Genomic DNA, 19,707 nt, shown 5'->3' with positions numbered 1-19,707 from the left:
CCCAAAATAAAAATGCCTCGTCTTGTACTCGTATTTTCTACCCATTCATGCGATTCTTTGTATTAATTCCACTAATTGACTTGAGTCTATGTATGCAGGTTCGAGTCTCCCTTACATTCATTCTGCCTTTTGAATTTTATTAGTTATTAAGCAACGGCACTCACAGAATTGTAGTTCTGTAAAAGACAGAGTGGAAAAAAATGGCAAGTGGTGAAAAATTGTGCACAAGCCTACAATGACATTACCTATTTACCTAGGTGACTTTTACAATATATTTATTGCATTAATTAGTAAATGAGTTTAATCTATAAAATCATCTATGGACCATGGTCCTTGATATTTTCTGATCATTGAGGTCGTTACCCAATGACCCTTTCAACTCTATTGTTAGTGGCTGAACATTCTTTTGCTTCGTGTTTCTTCTGTCTAATATGGCGTTCTTTACATATAGACAAGTTGACGCAAAATTAGCGCAAAGAAAGAAAAGTGGCATAATTGCAAGTTACTCGCAGACACTACTAATCCATGGTTCAAAACACATGAATCTAGTAGTGTATCACAATAAATATTGAATCAAACTTAAGTTGCGGTCTGAAGCCCTGAGTTTTACTCGCATTTAAGACGCAGCCAGACAAAGAACATAAACTTCACCTGAATATGCCTCTCTCTTGATCAACACACACCTCTTTTAATTGCGGTCTTTAATTCAAAAGTACGTACTGATACATTACCATAGGTGCAAGGTAATTCAAAATTCTTATCTTCACACCTTTGATCTCAAGATTCTTATCAAGGGAATGCAAAAGTAGGTCATGTTCAACGTAGGATATATGTTGATGTGGCAGAATAATTAAGGAACATGGATCCCAACATTATTATGGGCAGTCTTACTCTTACACTAATGCTGCTTTATCATAGGCTAAGCGACAGTTACGTGACCAACTCTAATCTACTCAACACAAAACTTGTTTGAGTTGGATAAATAAAATTGAACAAAGGCAAAACGATTTTATTAATAAAAGTCAGATCTGGTACAAGATGTACCAATATGACCAGATACCAAACTGCCAAGTAAGCAGAATACAAGTAATACGAGCCCACGTCTAACATTAAAAATCCAAAACAGACACTTCCATACCATGCCTACGTACCCACCCCCCAATATCAATGTTAGCCTACACTCATTTTCTTTTTTAGTCAATTTTTTAATTTGGTATTATTAGACCTTTGTTTCTAAAACGGTTCAAAAATGGGTTAAATTTTAGATTTTCTTAAAAATGGTTTTATATTTTTAATTTGCGGATGTGGGCCGGTTCGTTTAATCTGTAGGCTAAACAACACGGTTGTGGACTTCCAAAAACAAAGTCCGTTTAAAATGTAAACTTAATGTTATTTTGAATAACAGTTACGTTGAGCTTAACTAGCTTTCTTTCTAAAGCATCAAGGGACTTGCTTCTAGTTTCTTATCTTGGAAAATAGGAAAATCCCGTTGAATGTGGTTTCAATGGGGAACCAAACACACTCTTATTGGGCAGGTTGCATGTTATGTGGGCAAACTTAGTCACATAACACATCCATTATTTGCTTAGTGCACCCCAAGTGCATTATGAATAAGGCAACCAATCCATAATAAAAAGCTCTACTTGTAAGTTTAATGCAGCAAATCTGTTTGTTTAAAAAAGACTAGCATTATTATAGGCCGTCGGTACAAAGAAGGAAAAGGCCAACAAAGGCCGAAGAAAAAGACCAATTTGGGCCTTAAAACCCACAGGGCGATGTTTGAGCCCAATTAAAACCCCTTTAGATATTCGATTTGGGAGCTGCAGCGCCAGCAACTACAAAGAACGAAGACGAGACATTAGCAGCGTTAAAAAAAGAGAGAAGAAAAATGCGAAAGTTCGATCCATGGCCCGTTTTCTTCAAGCGCGAGTGGAAACGCAACTGGCCCTTCCTCGTTGGATTCGCAGTCACCGGAGCTCTAATCACCAAACTTTCCCTTGGCCTTACCGGTAAAACCACCACTTCCATTTCTCTCTCTCTCTCTCTGATGAATTGAATTGCGTGTTTCCTTTTTATGTAATTGTAATTCACCGTCTCTTGTTTTTCGCAGAGGAAGAGGCTAAGAATTCCAAATTCGTTAAGGCGCACAAAAGGTAAACCCTATGCGCGTGTATTATTTCATTTTATGTTTCGGTTGTTTGATATTTGGTATGAGTGTGTCACTGGAGCTTGTAGATTTATTTTGTGTAGTTTTCCGAATTTTGATGTATTGGAAAATGATGAGTTCTATTTGATATTTTGTTGTACATATAAATGATACTTTATTATTGACTGTGGTAGCAATTCAAAGTGGCGAATAGAAAACAAATAATAAGAGATATGAAAATTCACTGACTTATTTCAATTATTCCTCTCCTCTCAATTTATCCAATTTGTACTGTTTACACTGGATAGATATTCTGACAGAATCTGTCCACATTGCATATCCTAATAATTCCAAGCAGAATTGGTAACCAACAATTACATCCCTAACTTTTCTCTAAATCTAGTTGGTTTCTTAACTCTTAGCAATTGAAACTTCTTCCTCAGTTTGCTGTTGACCTCAACTGTTGACCTGATGAGCTATTGTAGCATCTTGGTCTTGGTTGTTGCGCATTTCAATATCCTCCCATCCACTTCAACCTTGTGCTCAAGGTTGAGGTCAGGATAAGTAGAACCTATGCTATCCTCATCTTCCCATGTAGCTTCTTTGAAGCACAATGTTTGCCGTGATGGAATACCAGTAAATGCGTGCAAACTCCTTTATAACTTTTTTGGCACCAAATCTGGAGTTCTGAACCAATTTCCTCTCAAGCATCACATCAGAAGCAAGAACATTAAGAACATGCACTGAAGCTCAACATTTATGACCAACAGTATATTGTCGTCACAGTAAAAACACAGGCATTTTTCACGCCTTGCCTGAATTTGAGCCTGGGTCAATCTCTGAACAGTTTGCTTGGGTTGGCTAGGTGTGTTGGAAATGTGTGTGTTGTGCATAGACAGTAATGTATACTTGAGGGTGTGCAAATGCACCCCTTGACTCTGGTTCATTCCTCGCTAATTTGTCAAATGCTATGTATTAATTTTGAGATAAATAATACATTTGAATTTGTTTTTGCTTATGCTTTTGCTTCTTCATTTGAGTTTGAGTGCATTTGGGTTTGGATTTTGGATTTGCCTGATCCAACCTCTCAAGAACCCCGTCATACTCAATCCCAGATCTGACCAACAGTCCCTCCTGCAGTTGACTGATGTCTGTTATTGCTTGTCCAATCGATCATCCACAGACTGAGTGCATAGAAGCCATGAGATCTCAATGAAAGCACTAATTGATTTATTCCAACAATCCATCTCCTCTCATATCTTCATCCTATTTATACTGTTTGCACTGCATACCATAATAGAATTCTGTGTGTATTGCATTTCCTAACAGAATTGGTAACCAAAAATTACATCCCTGACTATTCTCTAAATCTGGTTGGTTTATTAACTTCCAGCTTTGCTATGCTCTTAGCAATAAAAACCTCTTCCTCAGTTTGTTGTTGACCCAACTATTGACCTGATCAACTATGTTAGCATCCTGGTCTTGTTCAATGCTCATATCAGCCTCCATTTTCTGATATTCTGGACAGGAAAATAATTTCCGAGTTGATGGAAGTAAATTGTTTATAATTGGCACCTTTGGCTTATCACAAATGAAACTCATTATTGTCTTCAATTTGGCTTGAATGATAATCATTTGGCTTGAATTGAGGAATTATGAGCAATAACTTATCATTGTCTTTGATTCTACATTGTTTTTTATTTATATACCTGATTGTTTGTATGCTTTATCTGATTATCACATGTTCTTAGGCATGCATCTAAATTTATGGATTCTGATAATAGGACATTGTTTTGTTCATATTTATTCCAGGTGACTTCTGAATCGTGACATCTGCCTGGCTTTGCATTTTATGTTAGGTTTGTCAAGATTACTTTGCTTGACTTGATTTTATGGATTGTAATAACAGAAGAGAGATGCTCTAGATAGTCTCTCCAAGTCTGTATCCCATGTTCTTATTTTCAGTTTTGGAGGTTGTTTACCTAAATCTGGTTGAGAGAATCCACAATAAGTTAGTAATTTCTGATTTAAAAAGTTATTTCCTTCATTGTTAATACTTATCCTTGAGTTTCTCGTGTTATGCATCCAGCATAATCTTGAGGAAAATCGATGTCTTTAATGGTGTACGTTTTCCTTGCTAATATTTTTAACTATCCAGTTTTCACTTAGTAAGTATCTTGAGGGCATCTTATGACTACATTCATGAGGACCAACTGTTTTGCTTAGTTCACACTAAGCTGTTTTTTCAGAGTTAAAAACCTTCTTAATGCTGGATCCTAGAAGTGATCATATTGCCGATTTCATCCTTCTTCGTTTTTCTCGTGTTTTAAAGCCTAATCGAGTAGCAATCGTTTGTTTTGGAAAATTAAATGAAGAAAATAGATGATGGGCGAAACTTATGTGTATGTTATATGTACAACAAAGAATAGGATTAACAAGGAATCTGCACACTATATAACACGTATTAGTACATATATAATGAGAATAGTTCACATTTTCAAAATTTAAAGCATAGGACATACATAAATACTTGAGATTAAAAGTTAGTATTTACATAACCATTTAAAAAATTATATATCTTTAGTTTTTCAAATAGGGTTTACTTATTGTTTTCATTTTTTATGATTCTATATTCTATATATATCGACCATTGAATTGGGCTGCGGTTGGTCTTGGTGCAAAATGATAGTTTTCGCAAATTGATCAAGCCTACCTCCTTAACAATTTGCTAGCCTTTAATCTAGCAAGATGTTATTGAATCTACCACTTTTTTTTTTTACCAAAATGATTTTTTGGCAAGAAAATAATTCGCTATTGAATTTTCGCCAGTTTGTTTAACTCTGTTGACATCAAAAAGCATAATTGCGGTCACAGAAAATGTTTACTGACTGGCAATAATGTTGGAGGTATTAACTAGTTCACGAAACACATGCTTTCAGTTTCTAACCAACAAAAATAATTGTGTGAATTTGAGCAAAAAAATATAACTTCAGTAAGGGTTATTCTCTTTTCAAAGAAAAAAAAAGGTTTATTCTTTTTGGTCTTTAACCGTAGTAAGTTTACTGTCCGCATTTCTTCATTTTATATCGATAATGTCTTGTAATAGTATTCTTCAATCCTGCTAACTTTTCAGACTTTTAGAAATATTTTTTTGGCTTCTCTAAGGTGACAGGAGTACATTTCAGATAATAAAAATGCTATAATATCCATTAACTAGAAAATCAATGAGATTGTAATTAATTTTATAAACTAAGTAAATAAAAGTAACAATAAACAGATTAGAGTACCCATAAAAATTCCCATAAGACCGAAGAAAAAGAATTGTGGGATCACGATGAAAGCAAATCCAGTTGCACGTTGGGGGATTTACAGTACACGTATTATAACACGGTTGCCAATGTTAAAGCTTTAATTACCTGAAATCCATTAATTTTCACGAATCTTTGGCTCAATTAGATTGGATTAAGGATGTGTTTGGAAAAAACATGGATTCAATGTAACTCACGATTTTTCAATTCATTAATACACGTTTTTCTTTAGTTAAATGTTAATTAGTGTTCTTGGGACAATAGTTTAAGAATTAAAAGGAAAAAAATTATTGGAATGTACAAAACTATGTTGTTGCAAATGTGTGAATTGGAATATAATATCTTACAAAAGATAAACTAAACACTATCAACGGTTGAAATAGGTGACAACAACTCGTGTCAATTAATTAAACGATTCAGGTTTAAATTTTGATTGATACTTGGATATAAAATAAATAATGTTGATAGAAAAATGTTTATCTTATATGTGCTCTTAGTCCATGACAAAAGTTAGTTACCATTTTCAACAAAGCCACCTCACATCAATACCATCATTAAAAAAAAAAAAACTATAAACTAAACACCCACTAAGCGGTTGCTTTATTCTTTGTCATTCCAATATCAATACAAGGGAAGTAACAGCTTGGTTTAAAGTATTCACCCTTTAAGCCATATATAATAAATAAATAAAGTAGATAGGCTTGCAAATTAAGTCAATTTTGAAAGGGCCAGAAAAAGGAAGAGAAGAGGCAATATGACAGGACCCTTTTTAATAAATTACTTGTGGCTATTAATCTACTATATTTTTAGACAAATATATTTGAATAGCAGTTAGCAGTTATGTTAGAGGCTTAGATTTAATTGCTAAACCGTGGATTATTATTTTAAAATTCGATGCATGAGTACCACCACATCTCACAGTAGGTATTCAAATTGAACCCACCTAATCTCATCTTTCCCAAAGCTACATACCAAATCCAATCACCTACTTAATTTTCAATTTGCTCTAAGCCTCTAACAATTGATTTTAGTTTTTGCATGATAAAACAAAGCTTAGGATCAGTCCGATCCATAAGAAAACCACTGAAACTTATTAAAACTTAAGACTGATGTAACATAGTGATAATCGTTAACTAATACAATGACCTCCATGGGCACAAGGCAATTAGTTTGTCATTTTTCACCTTTTTTTTTCCTTTCTCAACTGTTTCGCAACTATCAATAAACATGACAACTTTACAGTCAAAATATAGCTGCCAATGGGAGCCCTTCATTTCGTGGGCCAGCCTAGGTCTAGGGAGGTTGACTTTAAAAAATAATCATCTCCTTGTACGTGGAATCATTAGAATTTAGAACTATCCATTCACTGCTCCACAGCCTCCACTAAGCACATTAGAATTTATTAAACTTATTTTGCAAACAAAATATGATTAAGGCAACGATAGATAACAAATGACAATGGATGAAAAATTATATTCTTGCAATTCTTTTCTTGTCTTGTCTGCAATTAAGAGAGAAAAATAGGGAGAAATGTAAATAAGGTGAATGATCCAACAAAAACAAAGGAAAAAAAATAAAATTTAAAGAAGTGCTGATAAAAAAAAGAAAAAAAATTACACAATTATTCAATTACAGTTTATCATATCACAATTTATTATATATAATAAATTTATTAACTTATAAAATAATTATCTTAAAATAATTAAATAATAAATTATAATTAAATGAAAATATAAAATTATTTTATAAGGATCATTTAAATTTTAAAAATGAATAAATAATGAAACTCATGAAATTCAGCACAAGTAGCCAACGGTAGCAATGTCCCACCCTCATGTAAACAACCCAAAGTCGGTTGGTTGGTCCTAAAGCTAATTGAAGGACCCATCATCACGAATTGGTCATCAGTCGGTGATGCAGTTTCATAACATCACATCACACCGTACACGTGGCTTCACGGGAACAAAAGGGAGGCCCCGACCAGTTTTTTTCTTCAAAGATGACAAATTCTATTTAAAATTTAATTGAAATGTAATGAGCATCGTTTAATCATTTAATCATCTATCAATAATTGTAATAATTATTTTAAAAATTATATTTAAAGCGATTTTCAATTAAGTAATACTGAAGATATATTATAATTAAACTCTTCTATTTATTCAAAAAAATTTATAGAACTTTCTATTTTTATAAATGATTGTATAATTTTATCATACCAAAAAAATTCTCCTTTTTTCATTTTCCCACGTGGTTGTTTGTGCAACAAGTTAAGCAACGTGAAATGCAGCAGCAGGCCCTTGGTATATATAACCAGTATTTGAGCAAAAGTTAACTAAGCACAAAGCATTATCATTACTACTATAAGCTTATAGTTGAAATCTTTGAGCATAGAAAAAAGATGCCGATTTCTAGAATTGCCATTGGAAATCCTTCAGAGTTTGGCCAAGCGGATGCGCTTAAGGCTGCTCTTGCTGAGTTCATCTCAATGCTAATATTTGTCTTTGCAGGAGAAGGCTCTGGCATGGCATATAGTAAGGCCTTATTTATTTGTGCACAACTCTTCTTTTCCGTTTTTTTTTTTATCGATAAATGTTAATTGTTAATTTTTTTTAGCAAAAACCCGTCACCTTTCTCACCTTCTCCTTTTAGGCTTTTACCACTCATCCAACCTTATAATTCTTCTTCTCTCTGTCTTGTTTTCATTGACAATTTGAACCATGCAGTAACTCTATGAACTCTTTTGGGTGTTTTTGGCAGACAAACTCACAGACAATGGTTCGGCAACACCAGCTGGGGTGGTGGCAGCATCCCTGTCTCATGCATTTGCTCTTTTTGTTGCGGTCTCTGTTGGTGCTAACATCTCAGGTGGGCATGTTAACCCTGCTGTCACATTTGGTGCCTTTATTGGTGGCCACATATCCCTCCTCAGAGGCATTCTGTACTGGATTGCTCAGTTGCTTGGTTCTGTAGTTGCTTGCTTGCTCCTTAAATTTGCCACTGGTGGATTGGTAAGACACTTTACATATATTTTGTCCATGAGAAATGTTACTAACATACTTTGTGACAGTTTTTTTTTTTATCGGGAAATATTAATTTATAGTTTTTTTTAGGAGGATCAAATTTATTACCTTTTCTTCCTTAGTCACTTAACTTATCTTATCTCCGTACTTTCTGATACTCTTGCTATTTGCTAACACACTCTACACGGTTAACTCAAATTTGTTAGAAATCACATTATTAAGTGGAACTCACTCCTTATTCAATGGACTTTACTCCTGATTTTCTAATTTTTAATAAATTTTAATCGGATACAAGAGACTACATAAGAAGTGTGTTGCTAGGATTACTCGTTTATTCATTCTAAAATGAATCAAGACATGCTAATTTTAGTGATATTTTTTTTTTGTGTGCGCGCTCATTGCAGGAAACATCTGCGTTCTCATTGTCTCCTGGGGTGGGAGCCGCAAATGCACTTGTTTTTGAGATTGTGATGACTTTTGGTTTGGTTTACACAGTGTATGCTACTGCAGTGGACCCAAAGAAGGGTAACCTTGGGATAATAGCTCCAATTGCAATTGGTTTCATTGTTGGTGCTAACATCTTGGCAGGTGGTGCCTTTGATGGTGCATCCATGAACCCAGCAGTTTCTTTTGGACCTGCTGTTGTTAGCGGGACATGGGCTAATCACTGGGTCTACTGGGTTGGCCCATTAATTGGTTCCGCTATTGCTGCCATTATATATGAGACTTTTTTCATCACCCCTAACTCTTATGAACATCTTCCTGTAACAGATTATTAGGACCTAAATTCCCTATTAGAGTTTAAAGTTGGGGGTCGGGGATGATGGTTCTTTGCTTCCCATGAAGTGCTTTGTTGTTTGCATTCCCTTGTTTTGATTTCTGTTACATTTCGTCTTGTTCTCCAAGATCATTTACCAAGTAATTGCCACATTTAAACTTCGAAGTTTTAACCAAACTTTACATCCTCTTGTTCATATAAATGATCCTTTAAGGAGAGAATATATTTTATAATGCTTACTATCCAGAAGTTCATAACCATTAACAAATAACAACCAACTCAAAATGCAATATTTAAGAATAAGAATGAACTTAATTCATTTCATAAACAAGCTAAGCTACCATTATTAATCAACACTAGTTATTATTGTATATATCAAATTATCAATATAAACTTATGGGGCAGAAATCTTTACAGAATGTGTAAGAACGATCTTTTTAATAAGAAAATAGGCATTTGATTTTCACTATGCGTAAAAAAATTCTTAATCTAGCGATAGTCACGCACACGAGCTCTGATTCAATGAGTTAAAAGCCACTCATAGTCTATAACTTAAGACCAAATAAAAATAAAAATAAAAGACAATATATTACAAATCACGGTCTTTCTTCTAACTACTACCATCTTAATCATAATCGAAAGCAACAATTCCATTATTTGGCAGTTGGCACTCTTATCTTGTCAAGAAAAAAAAAATAGTAGCAAATAAATAAATTTTGAACGAGTGTCTCCGAAAGTTATTAATTTTTTTCACAAAATACTTCGTGTGTGGAACTAAAATTACAAGTTCGGAAGTTCAATAATCAATTCAATGACTCCATTCACTGACCAAGATGAATGGAGTTTTGTAAAGCTCCTCATGCCCTTTTCTTGTCATGGCGTTTATATAGTTTTGTACGTCGTTGCTTGAACATATGCAGGTAAAGTTTGAACCAGAGAAATGGATAAGCTATAAGTACCACCTGAATGACAGAAATGGAGCATAAATTAAAAGAATAAACAATTCACGGATGTAGATAAGTTACAAATAGGCAAAATTGAATTGAAAAGGAACAAAAGGGCATTTGATATACAGCAAACAACCAGTTTCAGTCAGTTCCCAACACTAAGGTGCATTTGGAAGAGCTTATGTACAGTTCATTTGGACTTATCTTATGGCATCAACACTTGTGTAAGTTTATGACATAAGTACCTGTATAAATGTTAGGAAAAACTTATAAAAATAACTTATGATATATTCATAGTTGTTTTGAGTTTATTTCAATAAGTTCTCCAAAATAATTTATGAAGGCAGCAAAAGCTTATAGGCAATTAGTTAATCTTATTTCTTCTTTAATTGTAAAAATAACTTATGCTAAATGCTTATATGATAAGCCCTAATTGAACAAGAACTTGGGGCCTGTTTGGGTAAATAGCTCAACTAAGCAGTTATTGATTAAGTGCTTATTATATAACTGTTTATATATAAGTTGTTTCCATAAACAAAGATATAATGTTAAACATTTTTCAAATAAGTTATAAGTGGTTTTTCTAAACTATCCTAAAGAGTTTATTGAAATAAGTGGGGAAAAAAACAGCTTATGAACAGATCATAAGCTCTCCCAAACACAAGTACTTGTAAAATTGAGTTTAAGTAAGTTCTTCCAAACACATCCTTAAGTAAGCTCTTGACCCAAATGCATAGACGCAACTATTTTTAAGCTTTCTTTTCTTATTTATATGTTTTTCCTCTCTTGTTTCCGGAAATCAATGGCCCAATCAATAGGAGAAGCAAAAAACCCATAAATAATTGATGTCAACTACCAGATCCGTTAGAGATTATGGGTTATTGATTACTTATACCTTAAGGAAATCATAATAGCTAAATGGGAGGCTTGAAAAGGAATCTGCATAGAGATTCTTCTCCTTTATAACTGGAAGAGCCTGGTACATAGCCCATACTGCATTATACCAACAGATCAGTTACTTTATGAAAGGGAAGGTGATGACATTTGATTAAGAAAGGAATGGGTGAGAAGTCAAGCATAATAGTAAAAATCAATTTAAAATTCATTCAAAAACAAAAATTAGAGGTAGAGGGGAGATATTGATTTATGAACTCACTTTCACCAGGACCCACTCCCAAAGGATACAGCACAATAAACGCAGTGTACCTAATTAAAGGATAAAGCAATAAGCATATACTTGAAAAGAGTGTTCTATTAATATAATAGAAGATATTAACCTTATATTTCTACAACTTTAGAGAATATGGTATAAGATAGAAAAATACCTGAGATAGGTCATCCAAGAAGGACAATTTCCCAAACAACCGAAAGCATAATGTGAATATCTAATGACCTGCATCTCCAAAGATTGCGGTCCCAGTCATCTTTCTTACTTGGAAAATGACCATGTTATATTTCTTTTATACCATAATTTTCATGGATTGCAGACATAACACAGCATTAGTGTGGTAGAAGGAAAAAAAACCAGGCTACAGTACACCATAAACAAACCAGATATTCTATTTAAAAGAAACAAAAATAATAGGAAACCTATATTACACTATATAATAGATAACCTAGGAGTTAAAAAAAAGGTTTGGGAACATTAAAGGACAACTCAAATTCAGATCATACTAAAAAATCTGTTGAAAAGTTAACCTAGAAGTCATTTTCCTATTATTGCTCTGATAAAAACATCATAGACATTATCAACAATGTCTCTTTTTTCGGTGTGATACTTACATGAGTATGTAACATTACATATCATGAATTGCTGCTTTAAACAAGAAGGTAATGCTAGAAAACTAAATGAACTACATTCAATAAAAACAAATAAACAAATTACCTCCCCCATGCTCCATGCAAGAAAAGTGATAAAAACTGAAGGTAATTCCTGAAGCTACAGAAAACATGGAACAAAAGGCCAAAGTTAGCATCAGTATCTGATTGTCAATCATTGCATACACGAGTAAACTTTCAGATTAGTCCTCAAGATTTAAGGGTAATGCATTTCAGTCCCTAAGATTTTAAAAAATCTCTATTAATTCAGATTAGTCCCTGACTTTACAAAAAATCACTTATGTTAGTCTTATCTTACTATATTTTTTAAAAGAACTAAAGTAAATATCATTTTATAAAGTTACAAACTAAACTAACTAGAGAGTTATAAGGTTAACTTGATGATTAAAGGAAGAAGGGGGGAAGGAGAGGTTGTGGTTCGAGTCCCTCCCACTAATAAACACTAAGAAACAATCATTTGCCGATTAAAAAAAAAAGACTAAACTAGCTTAGGAATTTTAAAATCTAGACTAAAGTGTTCAACCTAAACAATTTCAAAAACTCATGTAGGGCTTCATTCCATGACCAAGAGCATGTGAAAATGAAAGTGACCAGAAATGGCATTACATTATTTAAATGAATCTTGCCAACACATGTCGCACTTACAGAATAAAATAAACAAACATTAAACCAAAAATGTAACACTTTCCATTTTAGTGCTATATAGATATATATGGCAACACTAAAAGACAAGAACTGAAAGTGAGACATAAAACCTCATCAAGTTTCCTAACAATGGCAAGCACAAAGTGCGTCCTTCCTCCCCATTGCATAAGAGGAAGCAAAACCCCGCTGGGCACAATGCCTGAAATTCATTCCACCACAAAAAAAAAAAAAAAAAACGTTAACATTGCTTCTTAAATTTTAAACGTGTTCTACTAGCAGAACAATTCAATCTCAATCGCAGAAGTAAAACTCACCAATGGCTCCGTGTATAACTTCCAAGAATGCAGCGCATTGCAGAAAACCTTGCAGAAATACCAAAGCAGAGCAATTATCAAACACGATAAAAAAAATTATGTTTAATTACTCATTTGATCCCTATTATTTTAATCCATTTTAGCCTCAGACCATTAGTCACGGGTTGACTAGAGATAAGGCCAAGTAGTGTATATAAGTTTTTTTATCGACAAATATTAGTTATTAGTTAATTTGTTAGCAGAGGAAATTGGAAAGTGCCATCTCTCCCCTTTTCCTTCTGGGTTTACCCAAATTATAATGAAAAAAACGACTAAAAACAAAATAAGCTGTGCGTGTTTATCACAAATCACAATGTATTGAATAATTGAATTGCGAAAAGGGTAGTTTAGGAATGAACTGACAGATTAAGCTGGCGGCGGAAGCATAGGTTCCTTTGATGGATGCAGTGACGAGAAGATTGTACAAAATCTTAGTTAAGGAAATCGTCCTGCGAGAGAGAAATAAGAGAGTGAGTAATTAAAAAAGAAAGAGATGAAGCCTCAAGGATTGTATTGTACGGTACCATACCATCCAATGGCCTGAAAGGAGTTGTAAGCGAGAAGATAGAGTGTAGAGATACGAGACATTCTCTCTCAATTTCTCGTTTATGCCTATGAAATTATGGATAACTGGATTAGGATATGCTCATTTCATTTCCTCTTCGTCTTCGCTGCAACCTCAATATGATATGGGTATATGCCTTAATTGCTTAGTAAAGTCGCGGGCCACCCCGTTACCAACCTATGCCATGGGTTCACTTGTACTTTTTATGTATTTTTCTCATAAATAGTTTCTATAAAAGGCAATTTAATTCGAGATATAATGAAAAATATTTTCCTAATTTTATCTGTTCATTTTAATAGTTAGAAAAACATATGAATTGCTTTTTCTGATGCGATCTTTGTTGTTTATGAGCGAAAATTAAATAAGTAGAATGCTAATAATATTTTAAGTTTTCAAATAGTAATGATTCGATGGATGACAATGGGTTTGGTCATCACAATTAGATATGTAACAAATAAAAGCCAGGTTTTTGTGATTTGCATAAAAAGAACAAAATATTGATGAATCCTACCATAGTCTCTAGGATATCATTCGTCAATTTTTTTTATATAAATTAATCATCTTTTATTTCTTTTCTCTCAAACTAAATAACACAAAATTTAATCATTTTTCACTCATATTATATAAATTAATCATCTTTTATTTCTTTTCATATTATTCTTGTAATGGATCTCTTTATAGTATGAAGTTATGGATTAATTTAAATTGTAAATGTTGAGCAAGTCAACACTACTTATGTGGATAATTTTAAAATGCATTCGTGAAAAATGAATCACTCTTCAATTCAAAATAAGATTACGGCATTACTACATCAAAACTAGATAATATTATCATTGAGAAATATTAGGTCTCATGTCAAGAAATTCAATACATCTGACACTTTTATACCTTAATTTATCTAGCAATATATTTGAATGTACGTCCATCCAATATCAACGCGGATCACACTCATGAAGCAAGAATAAGCAGCTTTTGCATCTTTTGTACGAATTTAATGTGAAAAACATTAAAATACGCCCCCTCAAAAATATAATTAATTAAAATACATGTGTCTGTGAATTGAATCCAAACACACAATAACTGAAACAAATTTCGAACAATACAATTCAAAATTCAATCAAAGTTATCAGTCTCATCTCAAGTGGATGGAATTTCTTTATAAAGAATTGAAGCACTCTTATAATTAATGTTTAAGTTTGATTGTTACTAGTATGTTTTTTATCATTGGATGATACGTAAGTGCTCCTATTTACAAAGATAATTATAAAAAAAATGTTACTGTTAGGTCAATTTTAACAAAAAATCGTGATAAGTGGTGTCCAGTTCAGCTTAGAAGTGCGTCTTCTTTAATCTAATTTTCCAGTTTAATCGAAGTACTGAAAGTAGACTATTTAAGTCAGGACTAGAAGAAAAAAATATCTACTTCTTGGTTCTAAATAATTAATATAACTAAAGTTCGAATCTATAATTTATAACAAATGTTTAGACTGTTATTGAAAAAGTTTTGACACGTGTTGTTTTATGAAAAAATGTCTCCCCAGTACATTTCTTTAATATAACTATTTTTTATTTATATTAAATTTTACTTTTAAATGTTTTTATATGAAAATTTAGTTATTTATATTTAATTTTAAATTTAAGTAATTGTATTTTAAATTCCAATAATGAATATAAAATCTAAATGGGTGAATTCACGTGATTTTGATTTTATTAATTATATTAACAAATTTAATATTATTTCCTTTTTTGAATTTAAATATTCATGTACTGACTATATTTGTTTCCCTTCGCATTTGTCGTTATACACCAAGAGTAATGTAATCCAAAAATAAAAAAGAAACGTAAGGAACGTGAGCTACGTGATGTTAAAAAAATAAAGTTGCCATAAAAAGCCATTAGGCCGTGTGGCATAAAGTTGGCACACTTAATTTTTGCCGCAACAATTTCTCTTAGGAAAAAAAGTAACGAAACATACTTCGAATTCCTAACAAATTTAATGATTTAAAATATATTTAATTTCTACCTCATTAATAATTTTAAAATTCAAAAATCAATTTAACACATAACATCTTGAAAATCAAGTGTGATGTAACCTCTTCTATTGTTGCATTAACATAGTATATTATTACAAATCACTCTCATCAAACAAAATCAGCAAGCTCCAATAACACTTGTATAATCAATTAATTAAAAAATATTAAAAAATAAAATATTTATTATAAAAATCATAAAAGAATATTAAAAATATTATAAACAACATAGTTTTACACATCTCAATTAAAATCTTTCTTTTCTAAATTTTTTAATTAATGTGTCATGACACTCATTTATCTCTTGAAAAATATAATCGAAAATTAATTAAGATGCAAAATTATTTTCCCATAATAAACTAGAACCATAAGTTTATTAATGCGCAAAGTTGACTTCTGCTCGATCCAAGTGTCGTGCATCTTATACGGTTCTGATTGGAAAGGTGTGTATAGATTATTCACGCATTAGCAGCTAGTGGCTGATATTAATTTAATATAATTAAAAATGAAAGTGCTATAATTGATAGGCATCCATTCAAATTAGATTAAAACTTGAATTTGCATAAGTGCTTGATGTATATTTTACATAATTCAGAACATAAACACTTTCCCTATTGGATGTTTCTTTAAAGTAAAACCACAAACACATTTTGACATAGACTACAGTTACATTTGAGATCGATTACAGCTGTGTCACACTATGGAGGACCATGCCGAAAGCTCAAAGATACTATGCTGTACAGGTTAACACTTAAGCCTTCTTATTGTGACAGATGGCACACACATAAGAACAAAATATTGATAATTTTTTTAAGGACAAAAGAAAAAAAGAATCTCCTGATTAGCCAGTTAGAAATGCGTTCCCTTGTTCATAGTAAGGAAAATATTGGTCACTTAGTGTAGGGAATAACATCTTATTACTTTCTTCTTCATCCATCACCCATAAGGGTTGAGAAGAAATGTTGTACTGATCCCATGATGGTGGAGAAGGCATAATCATTGGTGGTGGTGGACAAGAGAAGTTGCATCCCTCTTCACTATGCCCTTCATAGACAGGTTGAAGATTATTATTATAAATGTTGTTCTCTTCTTCTGACATAATATCTTTCCATATATCATCCATGGAGTACCCCTTTTCACCACCAATTAAACCCATCATCATGCCATCATCATATCCACCTGTGTCATAACAACTCTCTTCTCCAACCTCTTTGGAAGCATGTGAATCCACAACATGGTTGTTTGAGGACAGTGAAGATTGACAACTAGAAGAAACAGGCGATGCTGCTGATGCATGCTTTTTCTCTTGAGCCTTCTTTTTCCTCATGTGAGTCCTCCAATAATTCTTAATCTCATTGTCAGTTCGCCCTGGTAGCCTGCGAGCAATTCTTGACCATCTGCAAAGGAATCATCAAAGTAATTAAGGAAAAAAATTCAAAGTAACTAATTAACAAAATAAGGTGTCAAACGATCTAGCTCAATGTATATAAATTATTATAAATCTTTTGATATCCTATTCTATAAAAAAAAAAACATAAGACAAAGAACTAATTAATACTAATAGTACTGTATGGTAGGAAAAAATTAATTAAAATTATGAGTGATGATGATTGGAAGGTAGGTAGCTTATAGTTTAATTATTTCTGCATGGTTCTCAAACCTATTTCCCCATTTGGAATGAAGGTCCATGACGAGGTGTTCTTCTTGGGGTGTGAGCTTCCCTCGTTTGAGATCGGGGTGGAGGTAATTAACCCACCGTAACCTGCAACTCTTACCTGTTCTATTCAAACCTACAACAAAGTGAGGTGGTTAAAGGGGTGCTTCATGTATAACTTAGCATGTCCAAATATTCATACCTATTTACAGTCTCCCTCCACCTTCAAACCTGATACCTTTGCTATAAAGTCCCATCTACGATCTCCAAACATGTTAACAAAATACACTAATTTGTAGTCCTCCTGTTCTGTCCAGGGACCCCTTCGGATTTCTTGTTGAACCATTTTTTTTCTGCCAAGTGTAGGGAAGAGTATTTGTTGCTACTTTAATTCTTTACTTGATAGAAGACTTACGGAGACCTATGCGGGTACTAGTGGTATTTATATGTGGTTTTCTCACTATTCACATTCTATAAGGTGTATTTTTATAATAAGCAAGCTTGCATATCCACCGTTCATGTGGTGCACGCATGCACATTCAACATTTGCTATGGGCAATGATCTGGATGGTGATGTCACCTATTACAAAGGATATAATTAAATAAATAGTATCAAGGGAAGGGAATAGATCAATCTTTCAATGTAACTTTTCGGGATTGCTTTGATTTGCACCATCATCACCGAGTGCTAATTAATCATTATTCATCGTAGGTTTGCCATGGTTGATGTAACAAATTTACTATTTTGGATTCATTATCAGTTTAACAAGTAGTGGTTTTGTATCAATTAGGAATTAGGAAAGTTGGCTAATATCATTTAATTTTATTAATTAAATTTAAAAGTAATTTTTTTCTTAAGTGTCTTTGATTAAAACTTAATATAAGAAATAAAAAAGAGTTTAGAAATAAAATCTCAATCAATTGAAGAATATTTTTAAATTAATAGAATGAGAGTAAGATTTGATAATATTTGTGTAAAATACTAAAATATGAGTTTCGGAAGAAGAAAAATTGCAAAGGTGAGTTTAGAGTGAACTGAGCTATACTTAGTTGAAAATAATTAATAATGTACATTGAGTAAAAAGGTAAGGAATTATATAATGAATCCCATAACATGAATGGGTGGAGAGAAATGACTCTAGGAAGCAACTTGGTGTTTTCTTATACAATTTGATCAATTGATGCGCTTCTTGACTTTAGAAAAGAGGAGGCCCAGGTTTTTCTATAGGAGAGAGTCGAAGTAGACAAATCAAATTTTAAAAGTGGAGAATAGGAAGAAATCATTGAGATGTTTTATATATAGGCGATCTTTACTTATAATACAAAGTGAAAATCCCAAAAACTATTATTAATATTAATTCAGATGAAAAATTGTCACTCGTATTGTACTATACAAATAACAAATGTTGGCCTGGTGTCCCAGCAACCAACCGGATTTACGATTTTGTCGGTCCACTTTAGGCTCTTCAATTCCATTTCGGGAAAATAAATAATTCGCAACGTGAATAAATTAAATAAAATAGAATCAAAGCCCTTAGGATGCTATGGAGTATGGAGTGGATTTAAACTTTAAAGGTGTTAGATTAGATGTGCCTATGCATGTGCCCCGCCAAGCTAGGGAAAAAATAGATAAAAGAATCAGAAGAAAATGTTTGTTTCGAATTTGGCATTTGTAGGAATGTTTTCCATTTGATTTGATTCACTTTTGTTAAATATAGATGTCGTTAACTAACAGTTCATAATGCTTCTCGTGGAAAATCAAGGTTGATGATATAAATAAAAAAGTTATAGAATTATATATGTTTTTATTTTTAATACATATTTAAATTTTGTTTATTTTTTAATATAATTATTTTTTGTATTTATTTTTTGATATTTGAAAAGTTTTGCTTTAGGTATTTATCGCCAATTAAATGATAATGTGTCCGTTAAATATTTAATGATGTGATTTGTGTCACTTCAAAATTATCAATATTTGTTTAGAAGTCGGTCATTATTATTTTGCAATTATAATTATAATTTATGATGGTTATAGCCGGTCAAAGTCAACTAAAATTTCGGGTGACGGATCCTTCCTGATGCTAATCCATATCCCTTCACCCATAAATGGGCAATTAAATCATAAAAAGCACTTCTACCAAATATACTATCCATATAGATCAATATTTCATCCCAACATTGTTTGCATTTCAATTAAAAGTGATCAATCCATCACTCTAGGGAAACTCCATAATGGACATAAGAGAAATATTTTAGAGGGAATGTAAAAGGTTGAACAACCAATTCAAATATTTTCTCTACCACAAAACCAAAGAAGGCGCAAAGACACTTTGACCATAAAACCATTCACAAAAGCACAAAACAAAAAAACAAAAATATACTATTTAAAAATAAAGCTTTAATTTTACATCTACAAGCAAGA

General features: G+C 32.5%; 4 protein-coding genes across 5 annotated transcripts; 2 read left to right on the top strand and 2 right to left on the bottom strand.

Annotated features, from left to right (window-relative positions):
• The first annotated feature begins 1,818 nt into the window (after window positions 1–1,818).
• Window positions 1,819–2,157, top strand: LOC100778481 (uncharacterized). Its single transcript, XM_006590932.4, has 2 exons — window positions 1,819–2,009; window positions 2,111–2,157. Exons 1-2 carry the CDS (start codon window positions 1,889–1,891, stop codon window positions 2,155–2,157), a joined length of 168 nt encoding a protein of 55 aa, XP_006590995.1. The 5' UTR covers window positions 1,819–1,888.
• A 5,625-nt stretch (window positions 2,158–7,782) lies between these two features.
• Window positions 7,783–9,433, top strand: LOC100777419 (aquaporin TIP1-4). Its single transcript, NM_001255778.3, has 3 exons — window positions 7,783–7,985; window positions 8,212–8,462; window positions 8,879–9,433. Exons 1-3 carry the CDS (start codon window positions 7,853–7,855, stop codon window positions 9,251–9,253), a joined length of 759 nt encoding a protein of 252 aa, NP_001242707.2. The 5' UTR covers window positions 7,783–7,852; the 3' UTR covers window positions 9,254–9,433.
• Window positions 9,434–9,749: 316 nt separating this feature from the next.
• Window positions 9,750–13,775, bottom strand: LOC100527607 (protein-tyrosine phosphatase-like). Its single transcript, NM_001251695.2, has 9 exons — window positions 13,566–13,775; window positions 13,400–13,485; window positions 12,998–13,045; window positions 12,794–12,882; window positions 12,085–12,138; window positions 11,525–11,592; window positions 11,356–11,405; window positions 11,095–11,192; window positions 9,750–10,214 (listed from the first exon to the last, which is right to left on the bottom strand). Exons 1-9 carry the CDS (start codon window positions 13,622–13,624, stop codon window positions 10,110–10,112), a joined length of 657 nt encoding a protein of 218 aa, NP_001238624.1. The 5' UTR covers window positions 13,625–13,775; the 3' UTR covers window positions 9,750–10,109.
• Window positions 13,776–16,171: 2,396 nt separating this feature from the next.
• Window positions 16,172–17,744, bottom strand: LOC100776886 (transcription factor MYB59). Of its 2 annotated transcripts, none has more exons than XM_041006732.1 (3): window positions 17,488–17,744; window positions 17,292–17,421; window positions 16,172–17,028 (listed from the first exon to the last, which is right to left on the bottom strand). In XM_041006732.1, the coding sequence occupies exons 2-3, from the start codon at window positions 17,318–17,320 to the stop codon at window positions 16,473–16,475; spliced, it is 585 nt and encodes a 194-aa protein (XP_040862666.1). In that variant the 5' UTR covers window positions 17,321–17,421; window positions 17,488–17,744; the 3' UTR covers window positions 16,172–16,472. The 2 variants fall into 2 exon arrangements, with proteins under 2 accessions (XP_040862666.1, XP_025980194.1); XM_026124409.2 differs by having other exon boundaries at window positions 17,496–17,714.
• Between the last annotated feature and the right edge of the window lie 1,963 nt (window positions 17,745–19,707).

The sequence above is a fragment of the Glycine max genome, chromosome 11, assembly GCF_000004515.6.
Source record: "Glycine max cultivar Williams 82 chromosome 11, Glycine_max_v4.0, whole genome shotgun sequence".
NCBI classification, from domain to species: domain Eukaryota; kingdom Viridiplantae; phylum Streptophyta; class Magnoliopsida; order Fabales; family Fabaceae; genus Glycine; species Glycine max.
This window is presented reverse-complemented; position numbering and strand designations above follow the sequence as displayed.

Coding starts and splice junctions, on each gene's coding strand:
- LOC100778481 (XM_006590932.4), top strand. CDS start 1,889: ATGCGAAAGTTCGATCCATGGCCCGTTTTCTTCAAGCGCGAGTGGAAA. Junction 2,010..2,110: donor ACTTTCCCTTGGCCTTACCG/GTAAAACCACCA, acceptor TGTTTTTCGCAG/AGGAAGAGGCTAAGAATTCC.
- LOC100777419 (NM_001255778.3), top strand. CDS start 7,853: ATGCCGATTTCTAGAATTGCCATTGGAAATCCTTCAGAGTTTGGCCAA. Junction 7,986..8,211: donor AGGCTCTGGCATGGCATATA/GTAAGGCCTTAT, acceptor TGTTTTTGGCAG/ACAAACTCACAGACAATGGT. Junction 8,463..8,878: donor AATTTGCCACTGGTGGATTG/GTAAGACACTTT, acceptor CGCTCATTGCAG/GAAACATCTGCGTTCTCATT.
- LOC100527607 (NM_001251695.2), bottom strand. CDS start 13,624: ATGTCTCGTATCTCTACACTCTATCTTCTCGCTTACAACTCCTTTCAG. Junction 13,486..13,565: donor TCCTTTCAGGCCATTGGATG/GTATGGTACCGT, acceptor TCTCTCTCGCAG/GACGATTTCCTTAACTAAGA. Junction 13,046..13,399: donor TTCCGCCGCCAGCTTAATCT/GTCAGTTCATTC, acceptor TATTTCTGCAAG/GTTTTCTGCAATGCGCTGCA.
- LOC100776886 (XM_026124409.2), bottom strand. CDS start 17,631: ATGGTTCAACAAGAAATCCGAAGGGGTCCCTGGACAGAACAGGAGGAC. Junction 17,422..17,495: donor TTTGAAGGTGGAGGGAGACT/GTAAATAGGTAT, acceptor ACTTTGTTGTAG/GTTTGAATAGAACAGGTAAG. Junction 17,029..17,291: donor CATTCCAAATGGGGAAATAG/GTTTGAGAACCA, acceptor ATTCCTTTGCAG/ATGGTCAAGAATTGCTCGCA.